This window comes from Homarus americanus, unplaced genomic scaffold (assembly GCF_018991925.1).
Source record: "Homarus americanus isolate GMGI-L3 unplaced genomic scaffold, GMGI_Hamer_2.0 scaffold32929, whole genome shotgun sequence".
NCBI lineage: Eukaryota > Metazoa > Arthropoda > Malacostraca > Decapoda > Nephropidae > Homarus > Homarus americanus.
The window spans coordinates 15673672-15691242 of record NW_024737097.1 but is presented as its reverse complement, the minus strand read 5'-3'; the positions used below and the strand labels follow the sequence as shown (position 1 = coordinate 15691242).

The following is a 17571-nucleotide window of genomic DNA, read 5'->3' as shown; positions in this document are numbered from 1 at the left end:
CATTAACATTTGTATTACGTGAATTTAAAGCAATAGATAATTATCGGCTAACTTTGTGGATATTGTGTCGAAAGTTTGGTGATGGTTGTAACTTATGAGATGCCCCAGTGAAGCCATCATCGTGACTGGGTGGTAGTTTACGAGTAAGGTTTTACAGCAGATGTTAAGGAGATATGGAATCATACACAGTACATATTCATATACTGTACAGTATATATATGTGTACAGAAATGTGTCATTTTCGGCTTAAATTACTCCAAATGAGGAATTATTAATCCAAACATATTTTATGTCAAAGTAATTCTTTATTGGTACATTAAGATATACTAACAGAAGTATACAGTTTACTTTTATATAAAAACAAAATTACACAACATATGACATTACCAAAAACTAGACTAAACATAATCTTAACAGCTAGAATACATTTCACTATAAAGTCAAATGTTTGTGTTGACACTCACGTGGGTGAAGAAGATGAATATAGATCAAGACTTATACATATTTCAACAACTGTGGCAGCTACAGGAGGTAATGTTTACCGAGGTGGTATAAGTAGGTATAGTATCTACGTGTGTGAGGAGGTGACGTGTACGGGCAGGTGAGGACCCCTCGTGCAGCCAGTGGTAACGTGACTAGTGGAAGGCGTGTAGGAGTGGTTGAAGGGATCGTGGGAGTAGTAGAAAGGATCGTGCATGGTGTGGTAAAAGGATCGTGGTAGTGGTAGAAGAACGAACTAGGTATGGAGTGCAAGGTGTTGTGGATAGTTTGTGTCATAATAACTGCTCCAACTCGGTGAACATAACTGCTCTTACCACTCTACTGACTATACTGCTCTATTAGCGGTGAATGGCTGATGGGTTATCGTAGTTGTAAGGTGAGTCTATGTGCTCATCGTGTCTGAACACGGCAGGTGTATTTTGTGACGCAGATGTAGACGCGGTTGATGGAGGTTTCAGTGTTCAGAAGAGCTCGTGTTGTCGTTAGCCAAGAATTTGTCTTTGGGTTCGTCGAGCATATTACTCACTTGATCCACCACGAGAGTTCCTATGACCTCCATGTTGTCGATGAGCTCCACATTAGCGTTGAAGGTGGAGTCCAACCATTTACCGACGGAGACGCCTGCCGAAGTGACGTCACCCGAGGTAGTGGGGTGAGCAAAAGGTTCGTCAAATGCGTTTTTATAAAATTAAGAACAGAATTTTAGTTTTGTTACCCACTAACACCTGAGTGTATGTTTTCCCACCGTGAGGAGACAGAGAGAAAGATCGGACAACAGAAAAGATTTACAGGTGAAGAAAATTACTTATAGTTTGTCCTGAGGTAATTGCACAACATCGTTTGCAGGTAAGGATTGTTTCCCCTCTAGTTCCACTGGAGGATTCTACTTAGTATGCTAAAGTCTGTCCAAGTCTTCGTAAGGGGAGGAGTCAGGTCTATGTACAGGTGTCGAGGTTAGGGTAGTCGGGGCTGTGGAAGGTCAGGAACCAAGGGTGATGAAGGCTGGAGCTGGACCGACGAGTCTGACCCGTTGTTGTGCCATCATGCTGACGGTGTGTGCCTGCTGCTGCGTCAGCCCCGCCGCCGTGTGGTCCTCAACCAACGTGTCCAGGGGGGGAGGGGTTGGGGACGTCAGCGTGTTCAGTGGACGACTTCCAGGCAGTTCAGGTTGTTACTTCCGGGGGACTGAGCCAAATTTTATCCTGGTTAGCATCGTCATCATACAAAAGTGAAGGTGAAAAATAAAGTTGTGTCTACATTCACACTCTTCTATAAAAAAGCCAGTTACTAAAAGATACGTGCATTAATAGTCGTACACAAGAGGAGGGGGAGGTCTAATGTGTGAATTAACTCAGGCAGGTAAGATTAAGAACTAGGTCATGCATATTATTGACTCTTATCAGGATGGGGTGTGTAGGATGAGCTAACGTTAGGTGACACGAGAATATAAACCATTATCACAACACTATTGGTTACGTTATGAGAAGGCTTACAGTGTGACCTCATGAGTGTTGTGAGGGTGAGTGTGTTGTGAGGGTGAGTGCCTTGTGAGGGGGTAGTGTAGTGTGGTAAGTGTGTAGCGTGGGGTTAGTGTAGTGTGGTGAGTGCGTTATGAGGAGGTAAGTGCGTTGTGAGAGGTTAGTGTAGTGTGGTGTAAGTCCATCACCTGTTTATGTTATGTCGTCTTGAGTAAAACAGATTAGTGACGTCTTGTGTACCGACTGACACAGTTGACCACTGAACACACCGGGTCATCTTAGTGGACAAGGTGATGTCAGTCTGATATCACGTGAGAGTCTTTAACGGTTTGATTCAATCTTAAAGGACATTCCACCGAAATCTGAAGAATAATATAGCTAAAGAAGATCCTCCCAATGGTTCAACAGAGATGACTACTTTTTAGAGATTATCTGATGTATTATTTTCTTCTCCTGTAAATGTTTTTTGTGTCGTATGAGAGGATTTGTAGATGCATTAATATTCTGGGCTATGGCTGTTCCTTCCTCCTCCTCCTCCTCCTCCTCCCAACATGTGGTCAACTTCAGCGCATAACTTGACTCAGTCTCATAAGTCTCCCTTGTTAAGACCCCCTCAATATTTTTTAAGTACTTTACGGAATTAAAGTTGGTCCCCATTGTATGTTTACAGACTTGTATTGAAAACTTACATCTGTTTGTTCTATTTATGTGTAGAGTCATAACCCCGATGGTGGGTCTGGCTGTCTCCACCAACTTTTAATAATGGAGTACAAGAGAGTCTTAAGCTTACAGTGGTAGAGGTAGACTCGAGTGAGGCTTACAAGAGAGTCTTAAGCTTACAGTGGTAGAGGTAGACTCGAGTGAGGCTTACAAGAGAGTCTTAAGCTTACAGTGGTAGAGGTAGTGAGGCTTACCGAGGATTGAGCCGAGTGTAGATATAGAGAAGGACAGTTGCTGGACGTTGCTGCTGTCGGAGGTTTGACGCTTCCTTCTGACCAGTTCCTGGACACCAACAGCAGCTAGACCAGCTTTGTGGGAGAGACAGCTGGAGGTTAGAGGATGTAGTAAGTGACCGGGGCGGAGGAGTTGGGTGGCGCTCTCACTCCCTAGATCCATAGATTACCGGGTCTCCTTACGCACAGGTAGGCGCAGTCAACCCATCTGCTCACTTGGATTTCTATACCAAATAAGGATGTAAGGCAACACTAAAGCTTATTTCTTAGGTGTTCTGTGTGGTTTTATGATATCTCTAACAACATACAGAGGAACAGGGAGAAGTTAGTGTTCAATGAAATGTTATATGAGGTATTTATTTATATCTGATACTACAGAACTATATCTATGAGAAGGAAAATAGTATACAGATGGTCAATGTGTTGTCATGCGTGTGGGTGAAGGTTTTCGTTCACCAATAAGTTAACCTGGTAATTTATGGATCTTACTCACCCCGAGCCTTCAGTGGGATACGGTCATCCACACAGGGAGGGTTAGACTGTATTGGGAAATTAATTACAGTGATAGATGGCTTTTGGTCAGGGATGATGAGGTGATTTACTTATTTATAATGATGAGAAATATCTGGCATAATAATCAAAAATAATATGAACATTGTAGCAGTAAAACAAGAAACATCTGAGAGTTACATGACGTAAGTACCAAGCTGACGGTCAACATGGATACTATACTGTACAAAGGTAATGTTTTAAAATGAAATATAAATGTTTTTAATAATACCGGTAACCGTCAAGACTAGGAGGATTAAATTACAGAGAAGGGACACATCCATGGCGCTGGTGAGACCTAAGATGTACATACAGTATATACATGTACAGGGATAAGGGATTATATTGGTGGTATAACAATGAGGTGATGGATGACGAGCAGAGAGGGTCGGTATGATACAGTCACAAGTACAGTATATACAGGGTGATGGATGGGTGGATGACGGGTGGGTGATGGATGGGTGGATGACGGGTGAGTACAATACTTACCCTGGTTAGTCACAGCCTATGCCATGACTAACTTCCCATTACAACGCGGGTATTTACACAGCGTACATGTGAAGAAGCGAGTTCTCCAATGGAAAATTATTACATACAAGAACATAAATAAATAGTGGCGTGCAACTGTGATCATTTGAGTTAGTAACTGAGACAATGATACATAGATCTCATCTCAAATGGCTTGTGGTTAAAACACACATAAACACAATAATTACACATGCACAGATCCGTACCTAAGTGGGTGTAGGAGACGTAGGAGCTTGCCCCTCATTGCGTATACTCCACCTCCGTCCTTGGCTTCAAACAACTGAAGGATTGCGTTTAGTTTCCAACCATCATGCCGTGTTAGCCCACTCAAGTCACCCGGTTACCCTACATCACACCTTCACTCTACGTATTGTTGTATGTTTAATCCAGTTTCAGCTGATTAACACACAGGATTAGTTATGAGATGATCCATGCTTGTTGATATTTTCTTGACCAGAGTTATCAGCTAATAGTTGAACCATGCATAACGAATTATCAGATGAGCCATGCATGTTGGTTTCCAGGTTATTTCTATGTAATTGATACATTATACAACCATTATACAACAAAAATACAAAATACAATAGACATAGAGAGGTGAATCATGCACGTCAAGTCTCGTAAATGATTGAATCAGTCTCGTTATTGTTTCTGGAGTCCGTGGGGATAATTTGCTCCGTAGTAATGTTGCCATCGGTAGCAGAAAAGACAATAGAATAAAGTACGTTAATTGTCGACGTATTGTTAGACGTAAACATGAATAATACAAGTCTGCGGCGGATAAATTGTTCACTTAGTAATTACGTCTTTTAATAGTAGTTAGCCATTATTAACCTCCTCAGCTAGACAAGGACACAAGAATATTTTACTGGTGTATGAATGTTTGGTTTAACTCAGAGCTGCAAACAAATGACAAATATAACTCATCTGTACAAAGTAAGTTATTGATTATTATGATTATTTAAATTAATAGACTAAACCAATAATATCATAGTTGTTGTGTAGTAATTATATGCCGGCGGGGATGGGAAATAACTCTCTCTGTCACTCAGGTAAGACCGACGGGAACACAACTTTGTCTCTCTCCGTGTGTCAGTCAGTCAGGGAAGGTGTTTGTGGAGCGGTTAAGAACATGAGAAAATTCAGTTGATAAAATTTTTTCCATTCCTCTTTTAGATATTATTATAAAACTTTTATATATGTACACGTATCTGTATGTTATTATTTAGAATCTCTTGTTTCTTTACAGTCGACTAACTGTTAGGGAAGACTAAGCCAGACGTGCACGATAGTTATCAGGAATAAGATGACTCACAGGTGGTTAATTAACCTTTATATTCACTATCATAAATATGTCTCGAGAAACTTAATTACGCGTGTTAAGAGAGCTGCTGCGGTCAACTGTCTCGCTCAAACAACACTGTGGAATGATCTGTCTTTGGTGATCATCTTAGTGTACTGGTGAGCTGGATGTCACTCTCCAGCACTACATTATTAGTGGTCTCGTCAACCCCCACGGTGCTGCTACAGGTACTAATGCCTTCATGAAATTAAATTGGCCGCCAAATCGCCATTTTTAACCGTTTTATGTCTATTATTAAGCTCGGAAAATCTCTAGGCCGTGTCAGTGTGTGTCAGACACCTTTAAAAAAGTCTGTAAAACAGTTGGAAAAAATCATGTTCTTGGAGGGATACACGGCGGACAGTGCGACGAACACATACAGTTCTCCCTGTGGGTAATATTTAATGAAGTCTGTGGGAAGAAAACAAGCATGCGACTGAGCAATCGAGTATGAATATTTTGTGGTATTATAAATTGTCACAAAAAAAACACATTGTTAGTCAGTAACTACTTAAGAAACATATCATGCCGGCCTGAGCTTGCTTACTGCTGGTAACTCCTCTGGCTGTTGCTGCGTTCACCGCTGCTATCAGCCTTCTCTCTCTTGCGATCTCTGCTGCTTCTTCTCTTGCTTCTAATGCATCCTCTGCCGCTTCTTCTCTTGCTTCTAATGCATCCTCTGCCGCTTCTTCCATGGCTTCTCTAGCATTATCTGCTGCTATCAACATTGCGAGTCTTGCGTTCTCTGTTGCTCCCACCATTGCGTTTCCTGCGGCCGTCGCTGCTCTTAACAGTAGTGCATCCCTTGCGGCCTCTGCTGCTTCTTCTTGTGCTTCTCTTTCGTTCTCTGCTGCTTCTAGCCTTGCCTCTCTTGCGTTCTCTACTGCTTCCTGCATTGCTTCTCTTAAATTCTCTGCTGCTAACAGTACTGCGACTCTTGCATTCTCTGCTGCCCCAGTCATTGTGGTTCTTGCGTTGTTCACTGCTCCTAACAATGCGTTTCTTGTGTTTTCTGCTTCAGTCAGCAGTATTTTTGCTCTTTCGACCTCTGCTGCATCCTCCTGTGCCTCTATCGCGTTCTCTGCTGCTTCCTCCAAGGCCTCTCTTGCATTTTCTGCTGCTATCAGCATTGCAAGTCTTGCGTTCTCCGCTACTGTCGACATTGCAGCTTGTGTGTTCCTTGCTGCTGCCATTATTGCCTTCCCTGCTGCACCCATCACCGTGGTCCTCGTGTCCCGTGGTGTATCCAGCATTGCGGTTCTTGCACTTATTGCTGCCGTCAGCATTGCCTCTCTTGCATTTTCTGTTGCTTCCTCTATAGCCTCTCTTGTGTTTTCTGCCGCATCCTGCAATGCCTCAATTGCGTTCTCTGCTGCATCTTCCATTCTCTCTCTTATAATCTCTGCTGCTACTGCCGCCGGTGTGAGGGCCTCAGCCGGGGCTGGTGGGTAAGGGGGAGTGGGAATGAACCTAACTGATGAAGATTATCATGTTATTATCCTCACACTCATACATACATACAGTACATATGTACATAATCTCACTTTATAAACTTGCATAAATGCATGTACACTTACACATACGTACTTGTACACACGCATTTACAAAAACATACATGGAATTCTACTGTCAAGTCAATGTTATAAACGATTTGCTCATTAGCGGGTCACGTAGGCAGGGGCCTCTCGCGTCGTGTTGACACAATACCGGGGCGTGGAGCTTGATAACTTAAAGGGCGCCATCAGTGTGTCATTCAGAACTACCCTAAGTGTTAGGCTGAAGGTGAAAAAGGCTGAGGAAGAATTACAAAAGTTAAAGACAGATGAAAACTTTGGTTGGCAGCTGTAGTTCAAAAAGTTCCTGAGAGCTGTTTCAAAGGCTAATAAAAATAACAACTACTGAATATAATGTAATGTACTGTACTTCGATAAAGATTCACTTCCTGATGAACATGTACATGTAGATTGTTTGTCAATAATGTGAAATATCGTCCGGAAAACTGATAACCTAATATAGCCACTTGTTATTGTCTTGAAGATGACAGGTAACATAATAACTGGCCGCGGAACACTTGGTCTTAGGATGGCAGTCAGGTTTTGGGACGCAGTTAAGAGATTGTTTCAGTAAATGCTCTCAGATCAAACGTCTTTTATTCTATTCAAGCAAAGTCGTTACAATAAAGGTTACTAAATTTACTTAAGGTATGATTACAGTGAACCGTATCTGTAACAATTATACTTATACAGCAACAGTGATTACAAGTTTTAGTACGCATGATTCAACACAACTTTGTCGATAGGAAGGTAATGTTTAGCTTAGGCGGATTTATATTGACCAACGAGAAATGTTGAGGAATATTTTACTGTCTGAAGAAATCATATAAAACACACACACACAAACACACACACACACACACACACACACACACACACACACACACACACACACACACACACACACACTGATTCTTATTCTTAGTAAAAAAAAGTCTAATTGTAAGATGTGGTTCATGCGTTACATTCCTTCCTCTTGTTCCTACCTCAAACTTGTGTCACTGTTGTTGTTTTGTGTCCAATTGAAAGAATTATCATAACTGTTAAGAACAAGATAAAGTGTAAATGAGGTAAAATATGAATTAAATACTGGTGTTCAGAAAGTCTTCCAAGTGTTAGTGTTGACGTGTGTGTGTGTGTGTGTGTGTGTGTGTGTGTGTGTGTGTGTGTGTGTGTGTGTTGTTGTTGTAGAGAGGACGACCCACATACTGTACGACGGGGTGTTAGAATATTGTCGACCCAGAGGACAGTGGTGTCATCAGTATATTTCTCGATTAATTGTTAGAAAAGTTGTGTGTTTTGTGTGAAGACGTGAACTCTTATACACAAAATACACCCTTTCAGTCTTCTTATCAATACATATGGAAATATACTGGGTAGTGTATGTCTCTCTGGCTAGAAACTATTGTGACATCCTGTGTGTACTGTAGGTGGTTCTCAACATGCAGCCTGGCAGAGAAACACCAAGAGGAGGCTCCCAAGGTGAGTGCTTATCATAATTTTAACATACAAACAGCGTCACCAACCACAACCATCCATCCACACTACAGAAAAACTTGGGTGGGGAGGAGAGCAACACTAGATTCTCCACGACAGAACACATACAACTGATGAATTGCAAGCCAAAGTCTTTCCTCTTTCTCAACACTACTGCGGCTTGGATCATCGACAACATTGCTAATTCCCAACCAACACACAACAAAACATTGCCTCAAGAATTCGACCCAGACTGCAGGTGACTCGTGTCTTCAGTGTGGTGATGCTGAGGCCTCTGTTGTCCTTAGCAACTCGTTGACGCCGCCATCAACAGAACTCACAGAAGAACAATTAACCCAGATGTTCTTGTCTCGGCATTCTACCATTCAGGTGTTATAGTTTGTGTGTGTGTGTGTGTGTGTGTGTGTGTGTGTGTGTGTGTGTGTGTGTGTGTAATTCAGATAATCCCATGTGTGTATTAGTGTGCGAGACGTCTAAGATGCATGACATTGCTAGGATCGTTTTGGTTTACTAATTGCGTCTGCTGCTGCCGTCGTCGACACACCTGCTGCTGCTGCTGTGGTGGGTGATGTGGCTGCGGCTGTTGCGTTTGTATCCAGGTCTGTTGTACTTGTTTCTGAGACTGTTGTGTTTGTTGATGTGGCTGTAGTGTTTGTTGCTGGAGCTGTAGTGTTTGTTATTGCACGTGTCGTACTTTCTCTTGTCACCGCTGAAGGTGTTGTGAGCGCCCCACTTGCCATTGTCTCTGTTGTCACCTTCACCGGGTCCGTCGCTCCTTGTAATGGGTTGGCCGCGTGTTGCAGTCCTCGGGCTGGATGAGGATTTACGGTTGCAGGCCAATCGGACCCCAAATCCTAGTAAAGGCCACCAGCCTTTTCTATTTTTAATTTCTTTCTATTCTTATCCCCCAGGCCCCGTTGTGGGTCGTTCGACCTGTGCCCGGGTGGGCTAATTCCCGTAAAAAAAAATCCTAACTAGGGCCCATTAAGACTGATGCCTGAGAAAAAATGGTTAGGTTAATGTAGGTTGGGGCCTATTTGACCAGTCCCCGAGAATACTTTGTGAAGCTGATAGCTGCTGCTGCTGCTGCTGCTGCTGCTGCTGCTGCTGCTGCTGCTCACGTAAACAGATTGGCTGTTCCTGGCTGAATCACTATTGGTAGAAATAAAAACTAATCACCTGTGTACCTGTTCGAATAATTTACATATATTGTTTCTCTATGTTAATTTGCCTATTGACCCAAGTATTCGACACGAAACGCATTTAGCCCTTTGTAAATTAGTAATGTTTTATTTACGATTAATCTAATGCACAGGATTTTTTTTTCACTTTGTGTTTTGTGTTGGATGGAACTTGGGAAAACTAAATGCTAGCAAACGGACTGAAGCGAGCCGGCATCACCACCGAGCGTCTGGATACAGATTAGTGCAGCGAAACCTCTCACTCTGTTGCCGCCAAGAAGAATATTACTGACAAACAAACATACTTAACAACACCATCCTGAACCATCAAGAGAAGTTAAAGGTCAAGAACATCAGAACCAAGACAGAGCGAAACAACGAGGCCCTTGTGGTTATATTGCGACAACACCAGTCAAAACAGCGAGGCCCTTGTGGTTATATTGCGACAACACCAGTCAAAACAACGAGACCCTTGTGGTTATATTGCGACAACACCAGTCAAAACAACGAGACCCTTGTGGTTATATTGCGACAACACCAGTCAAAACAGCGAGGCCCTTGTGGTTATATTGCGACAACACCAGTCCACAACGTCAGAGACCCTTGTGGTTATATTGCGACAACACCAGTCAAAACAACGAGACCCTTGTGGTTATATTGCGACAACACCAGTCAAAACAACGAGACCCTTGTGGTTATATTGCGACATCACCAGTCAAAACAACGAGACCCTTGTGGTTATATTGCGACAACACCAGTCAAAACAGCGAGGCCCTTGTGGTTATATTGCGACAACACCAGTCAAAACAGCGAGGCCCTTGTGGTTATATTGCGACAACACCAGTCAAAACAACGAGACCCTTGTGGTTATATTGCGACAACACCAGTCAAAACAGCGAGGCCCTTGTGGTTATATTGCGACATCATCATCACTTAAGAAATAAATATAACCCTCTTGAGTCTCAAGTACACGTGAACCAAAAATCAAAAGGAAGGTGAATCTAACAGAGGGAAAATATAAGAATTAGTATTAAGTGAAGAAGCGTTTCATGCCGACAGTGTCATGAGGGCTTACTGCGTGTGCGTCCTTCTACTGCTTCCTCTGCTGCGTCTTCAATGGCATCAATCAGGTCCTCCGTGGATATCGCCAACTGGGCTGCAGGGGTAAGAGGGTTCAGCTTGTGTCAACTCACTGGGAGTAATGTATCACTGGCTCCATGCTAGGCCACAAAGTGAACAAGAAACCTATATATCTTTTTTTTCAGATATATTTCTTTGAGTTTTCGCCGGCTGTTGGAACCGTATATCACTTCTTTATTGCGATATTAATAGCTATGATTTAATTCGTTAAATTTACTTAGTTGGTTCATGCCAAGGTGTGTGTAGAAGACAAGGTGGTAAAAATGTTCCGTAGTGACCATTAAGGGAAATTACTTTTAAAATATATATTATATTAGTGTTTTTCTCTGTTACACACGATGGTGACCTTCACTTTAGGCGGATATGAGTACTTTTGGAGATCTAAGCCTCCCCCCAGTTAACAAAATTGTGGGGTCAAAACACGCAAAAACGACTCTTATATAATAATCAATATAAAGTTCCGTGAATGGTCACTCCGTAATATTAACCGTCACAGCTGTTGACAGAAACAACAGCGTGCTGTGTGCTTGAGAGTAACTGAACGTGCGGGGTGAGGCGTGCAGTATTAGTCCTCTGTTTTATAATATATCACAGTCTGTTTGTTTATATATGTTGAACGATTACCACAGATGCAGTGTGTGAGAAAGCAAGGCTGAAGAACTACTTAGAAAGGTGTTGTTATATTGAATAGCGATCAACTAAATATTAATATTTCCTGAACTGTTGATAAGCTTCCGTGCGATAATAATGCGCCACATAGATAAAGTGTCCTCCTGTTGCAACACAAGGACGCTGTAGCTATTGAAGTGTTGCATAGACAGTTGTTAGATGTAATTGTTGTAGTAATAAATTTTTATATTTATTTAAATTTCAAATTTTGTTCATGTAGGAAAATAAACCATAGTAGTGATATGTGACGTAGTTTGTTATGGTATTACGAAGGAATGAAACAGATCCTCTTGATACTCACATTAACAGCTTCACTGATAATGGTGAGTGTCACAAGTACTATATCTCTGGAGCTGTGATTTAGTTATTTCCCGCAGCTGAAGAATGACAGAATGCATCTATAGTAGTTACGATAAAGTTGAGTACAGAGTTGAGGCCATTTTGCCATTTTGTCCTCCATATTTTTATCGTGAGTTCAGTGTTGACTAGTTGCGTTCTCTCATCCCCAATAAAGGAGGAAATAACTGACGACTCTCCAAGAATCCGGGTAAATGTCTGAAGTCATGCATGAGGCACAGTACGTGATGTGTTGGTTGGAAGTCTTATAGAAAGTTAGTGTTCCTTGTAGTCCCTTGGTTATTACACAGCGTTAGTGTTATGGTGTTTGTGTTGGCAAGGTTGTCTCCCTGTTACAGTTCAGCGCACCCAAGATGCGTTCATGTTACGATGCGGTTACGACAAGTCTCTACGGTTCAGGTTATTGTCACCACCGAACATGCGTGTTGAGAGCGACTGCAAGCTTATCAGGCCAGCTGCTTACGTGAGCCCGCGCCAGTTCTAGGCGCAATTGCTGCTATTGCTGCTGTATTATCGAATGCATTTAGTGCTGCATTCCTGGTAGTAAGTTGTGCTGCATCTTCTGCTGTGTCTATCGCATCTTCCACCGCATCTTCTATTGCGTCAGCCAGATCATCATCGTCTAGTCTAACAGCGGGCAAGGAGGCTGTTGGGCTGGCAGAGGGGGTGTCGATGGGGGAGCTGGAAGCTAGTTAGGGGGGGAAAGAGTGAGTGAAGACCCTACCAGACATGGCCACTCTGTACAGCTATACACCTAGAGCTGTGAGTCAAATATTTGTACAATCTCCCTGTTTAGGTTTGTACAAGTATTGGTGACATACATCAATCACGTATAATAAGACATACAACAATCACGTATAATAAGACATACAACAATCACGTATAATAAGACATACAACAATCACGTATAATAACATTAACAATAGTGACGTGTATTAAGACATACAAAACTAGCGTATATTAAGACATACAAAACTAGCGTACATTAAGACATACAAAACTAGCGTATATTAAGACATAAAGCTGGACCTGTAATCGAATATATACAAGGTGAATACTAGGACATAATATACAGTAATAGTGGTCGTGAACTAGCACATATATAACAGGGGTCGTGAACTAGCACATATAATAGGAGTCGTGAACTAGGACATAATATAACAGGGGGTCGTGAACTCAGACGTGTTCCTGAACCTTGAAAATGAACATTGGAAGGAAACTATACAGAGAGAACGCCGCCTAATAGATGGAAGGCGTCAACAGGCACCACCAACCAACCCAGTCAGTCGGTGGTGACAACAAAGTGACTCAGTACAGTACTCACTCCTGCCGACTGCAACTCCGAAATCATCAGAATCAGCGGAGTAGGCGCCGGCTTGATTACCGAGTCCGGGGAAGTTGATGACCACGACACCGTCACTCTCGTCGCCGTAGCCTCGGTAAGACCTTTTGGCTGAGTAGAGGGCCACGGGGATGCGGCCAGACAGTGCTACTTTGAAGGCGTTGTATGCCTGACTCGACACTGGTGGAGTAAAGGAGCAGAAGGGCGTGGGTGAGTGTGGAGATTTTACGAGTAAGGATTGTACTGTACTGTGAGGTAATACGGTATAGTGTAACGCTGTAACAAGGAAAAGAAAGTCATGTGATGACACGTGATCTTGGATAGTGTACTGTATGTGTGTCAGATGTGGCCTGACAACACAGGTGGTGGTATAACACTCGTGTTATGACATCACATGTGGTGTAAAAGTAATGTAATAACACAAATGGTATGACAACACAGGTAGAACAACAACACATGTGGTACAACAACATTGATGGTACAACGACGCAGGTGGGACAACACTGGTGGTATAACAAAACACGTGTTGCAACACTGGTGGTACAACAACAGAGGTGTAACATAGGATGTACAACACATGTGGTAAACAAAGTTGGTGTAACAACATAGGTGGTATATATCACAGGTGGTGTAGAAGAAGCAGGTGGGGGAGGTACTTACTTCTGTGTTGTGGTGCGGCGTGTGTGAGGGCCACCAGGGCCAGCAGTAGTGCCAGGACCTTCATCTTGTGTGGTCTGAAACACACGTCACTTGAGGTCAACATACAAGGTCCATATATACTTGGTGAACATACAGTAAATGGCGAAATACATCACTGAAATTATTCATTCCTTAGAATAAACTAAAAAAAATAAAAATAAGATAAAACGTAACAGAATTAATATCACATTACTAACATACATATACCAGTAATGTCATCTGTCTTTTGGAATTGATTTTTGTGTATTTTTAAAGGGAGAGGGAGGGAGGGAGGGAGGGAGGGGGTCAGGTCCAAAGTGAGTTCTGTTCGTCCATCTCAAATCATTTTTCAGCAGGTACAATTTGGTCTACAGGTGCACACATCTTGAGAGGTATTGTGTTGGGCTGGCAACTGTACTGAGTGTCACTAGTTAGGCTGGTAACTGTACTGAGTGTCACTAGTTGGGCTGGTAACTGTACTGAGTGTCACTAGTTAGGCTGGTAACTGTACTGAGTGTCACTAGTTGGGCTGGTAACTGTACTGAGTGTCACTAGTTAGGCTGGTAACTGTACTGAGTGTCACTAGTTAGGCTGGTAACTGTACTGAGTGTCACTAGTTAGGCTGGTAACTGTACTGAGTGTCACTAGTTGGGCTGGTAACTGTACTGAGTGTCACTAGTTAGGCTGGTAACTGTACTGAGTGTCACTAGTTGGGCTGGTAACTGTACTGAGTGTCACTAGTTAGGCTGGTAACTGTACTGAGTGTCACTAGTTAGGCTGGTAACTGTACTGAGTGTCACTAGTTAGGCTGGTAACTGTACTGAGTGTCACTAGTTGGGCTGGTAACTGTACTGAGTGTCACTAGTTGATGAAGCGGAGGGTAGAATCTCTGTATAGGTCTTTTTAACAATATATTAAGTACCTTCTACGTGTACTGTTTGGATTAAGTAACTCGTGGTTGATATTCACCGTAAAACTCTCACTGATTGGTTAAAGTTTTCAGTACTGATATAATGCACCACATACTCCCTGTTTTAGCATTAGTCGAAGCTGTGGTTGTTCTGTCACATTGTCACAGGGATCCTAACCTAACCTAACCTAACCTAACTTAACCTAACCTAACCTAACCTAACCTAACCTAACCCACTAAGGATCTCGCGTCGCTTGGTCCTATACTCAACAGCTCGTGGTATATAACTTCCCTCTTCCCTTACTTGTTTGATCACACTTCTTGCACATTACTTTCACCCTCACTGACCCTCTAACCCTCCAGGCAGCACTTTCAACTCACTGCGTCAACTCACGGAACTCGTACTCAGCTCACAATGCCTTTCCTCATTAAAGTTCCGTTATTCATATGTTCCTCGTACTGCTCACTGATGTAGTCTGATCACTAGTGTTTACTCCCACTGTACCATGTGTTGTGAATGAAGTAAATTATGTCTTGTAAAGGGTGTCGGCAATAAAGTGATAGATATTCGGGAAGAGCGAACAGTCTCACTACACATTCCTCAATCGAGTGTCACTTTTTTGGGCGTAACCTACCTCACTAACGCACACATTATACACTCACGCGCGTATCTATGAATGTATAATATCCTAAGTATTGATTACATTACTAAGGTACACCGACAACAACTGCAGTCGTTATATCATGAGCTGTGACGGCTGGGTCCAGGGTCCATGTCGTGTTGTGGTTAATCTCGTGTTGTGGTTAATCTCGTGTTGTGGTTAATCTCATGTTGTGGTTAATCTCATGTTGTAGTTAATTTCGTGTTGTGGTTAATCTCATGTTGTGGTTAATCTCGTATTGTGGTTAATCCGGCCTGCGACAAGATTTTTGCTTCTGTGGTACAGGTACATGCGATAACTGTTGTCTACGGCTGTAGTTCTCACGGTGTGTGTGTAGCACTGTGGTGGAGCCTGATGTAATGGGTGGTGAAGGTGGTGTTATGGCCTGCGCTACTACTACTCTCTCTCTCTCCCTCTACGTCGAGATGGTAGGTACAGTCAGTAGTGTCATCGCTTCAACAGTAACCACTCGAGCATCAACATCCATCACTTACCTCCCCCCCCCGGGTATATCTCGCCCTGTGCTTATGCAATAAGTTAACGGAAAGTGTGAGAGTGAAAGTTCCTAGAGAGAAAGAGAGAGTGTGTGTGGCTGAATACACTCAGTATTTACAGGAAAAGTATTTGTTTTTAAGTTATCATTGTTCAGGTCTCGTGAGGGGGAGTTTATCTTCCGAGTCGTACAAGAGATGGGGTCGTGTCGCTCATTCACAGTTCAGCCTTTACTTATCAAGGCATTTTATATCATGTGTCCTCTCTCATAGATTCTATCATTTGTTTATGCATATTTAGTCTAAGGTGTTTGTCTGTAAATGTCCATTGAGACTTACCGTATACAGACTTGCCTTGGAAGTAACACACTCGGAGCTGACACTGGGAATAAGGAAGAAGGTATAATGGTGGGAGGTGTAGCAACACACCTGCTAGCGCGGCACTGTTGACGGCAGGGAGACTCAAGAGCCACTGAGGCAGTGAGGGCTCAGCACACTACACATAGCCGGGTCAGCCAGGTGATGGTGCCGCACCACACGAGCCAACCTTCACTCACTACACTTTCCAAGTTTTTTCTCCACTATTATAGTCTAAGTGAGTGTCACCGTTCCCCACCTCGAAATTTCGTCTTTTAAAGTATTCTTGAGCCAAAGGAGGTCGTCTTTTTATTATTATTATTATTATTATTATAGGATACTGAAATTTGATAGAAAAGTATGATCCCAGTGTGTCGCGATGTAAGCGACCCTAAGATTTCACTTTCGAAATGCCCGAGGCGGACCAGGAACCCTGAGGAATGTTTGACCAGACTAACCATAATCCGAGTGTGATCAGAGGACGACTAGTGACTTGAGGGGCGTATAATGGTCCGTAACACATTATTGGGGTGATGTCATGAGACCTTGCGTAGTATGTTAGATTATCCATTGAGGTATCTTGTATGAGCGTAAAAGTGCAGAGATATATTGAGACATGATACAGACTAAGACAATGTTTTACACACGCTGGTGAGATATGATGTGCGTCAAGCTCTGTGTCTGTCTGCGTATTTTAAGAGGCCTTCGTCTTAACGTTATAGACATATACAGGAAATCCTCTGAAAGCGTACATGTGTTAGACAGCTGATCGCTATATAGAATATGATAATTATAATCTATGTTGTACTAGTTATAATGATTGAAGCTCGTGAGAAGTGACCCACAGGTAACTATGGTTGGAGGAAGAGGACTTTTGACTTCTGTAATATTAGATAATTATTAACTTCATTGAATAAGACACACACACATATACCGAACTATACCTCAGTACTAAGGAACACATGGGTGAGATATCGATACCGGTACTTCAGTAATACCGAGAGTTTGAGGTAAATAATGTAAATACCTTCCAACTTTCAGGTATTGAAGAGTAGTTAGTTGTTCTTAAGAATATCAAGTGATCGTAGAAATTGATGCAAGAGAAAATAGCTTAATCGTATTAGGAGGGAGGGTGGGTGTCTATTTAGCTTTGGTTAGGTTAGCTTAGGTTAGGCTAAACTCAGCTAACTAAATTTTCTAGTTACCGTCTTAAGAAAGCTTCCTGCCCAACAAGTTTCTTATCATAAACTTTACTACTAACTTCCTAAAATCATTTGTGAGAAAGTTTGGGTCGCCAATTTCACCTCATTATGCTGCATCACTGAATGATTCGTTGTCCAGGGTCAAAATAACCACTTTTTCTCAACATCCCGCAGCTTTTGG

At 42.4% G+C, this 17571-nt stretch overlaps 1 protein-coding gene across 4 annotated transcripts; it reads right to left on the bottom strand.

The window, feature by feature from the left end:
- Positions 1-285: 285 nt before the first annotated feature.
- Positions 286-16359, bottom strand: LOC121873242 (plectin-like). 4 transcript variants are annotated; one of them, XM_042376645.1, is made up of 8 exons: positions 16261-16359; positions 13751-13824; positions 13073-13270; positions 12212-12436; positions 10658-10738; positions 5899-6792; positions 2894-3007; positions 286-1122 (listed from the first exon to the last, which is right to left on the bottom strand). In XM_042376645.1, exons 2-8 carry the CDS (start codon positions 13812-13814, stop codon positions 956-958), a joined length of 1743 nt encoding a protein of 580 aa, XP_042232579.1. In that variant the 5' UTR covers positions 13815-13824; positions 16261-16359; the 3' UTR covers positions 286-955. The 4 variants fall into 4 exon arrangements, with proteins under 4 accessions (XP_042232579.1, XP_042232578.1, XP_042232581.1 ...); XM_042376644.1 differs by having other exon boundaries at positions 16171-16346; XM_042376646.1 differs by lacking the exon at positions 286-1122 and adding an exon at positions 1644-1686 and having other exon boundaries at positions 16171-16350.
- Positions 16360-17571: the final 1212 nt, after the last annotated feature.

Bases quoted from the DNA above. Each gene is read 5' to 3' on its own strand.
- LOC121873242 (XM_042376645.1), bottom strand. From the start codon at position 13,814: ATGAAGGTCCTGGCACTACTGCTGGCCCTGGTGGCCCTCACACACGCC. The intron at 13,271-13,750 runs GTAAGTACCTCC...TTACTCCACCAG, and splicing joins CGCCGCACCACAACACAGAA to TGTCGAGTCAGGCATACAAC. The intron at 10,739-12,211 runs GTAAGCAGCTGG...TTACCCCTGCAG, and splicing joins TAGAACTGGCGCGGGCTCAC to CCCAGTTGGCGATATCCACG.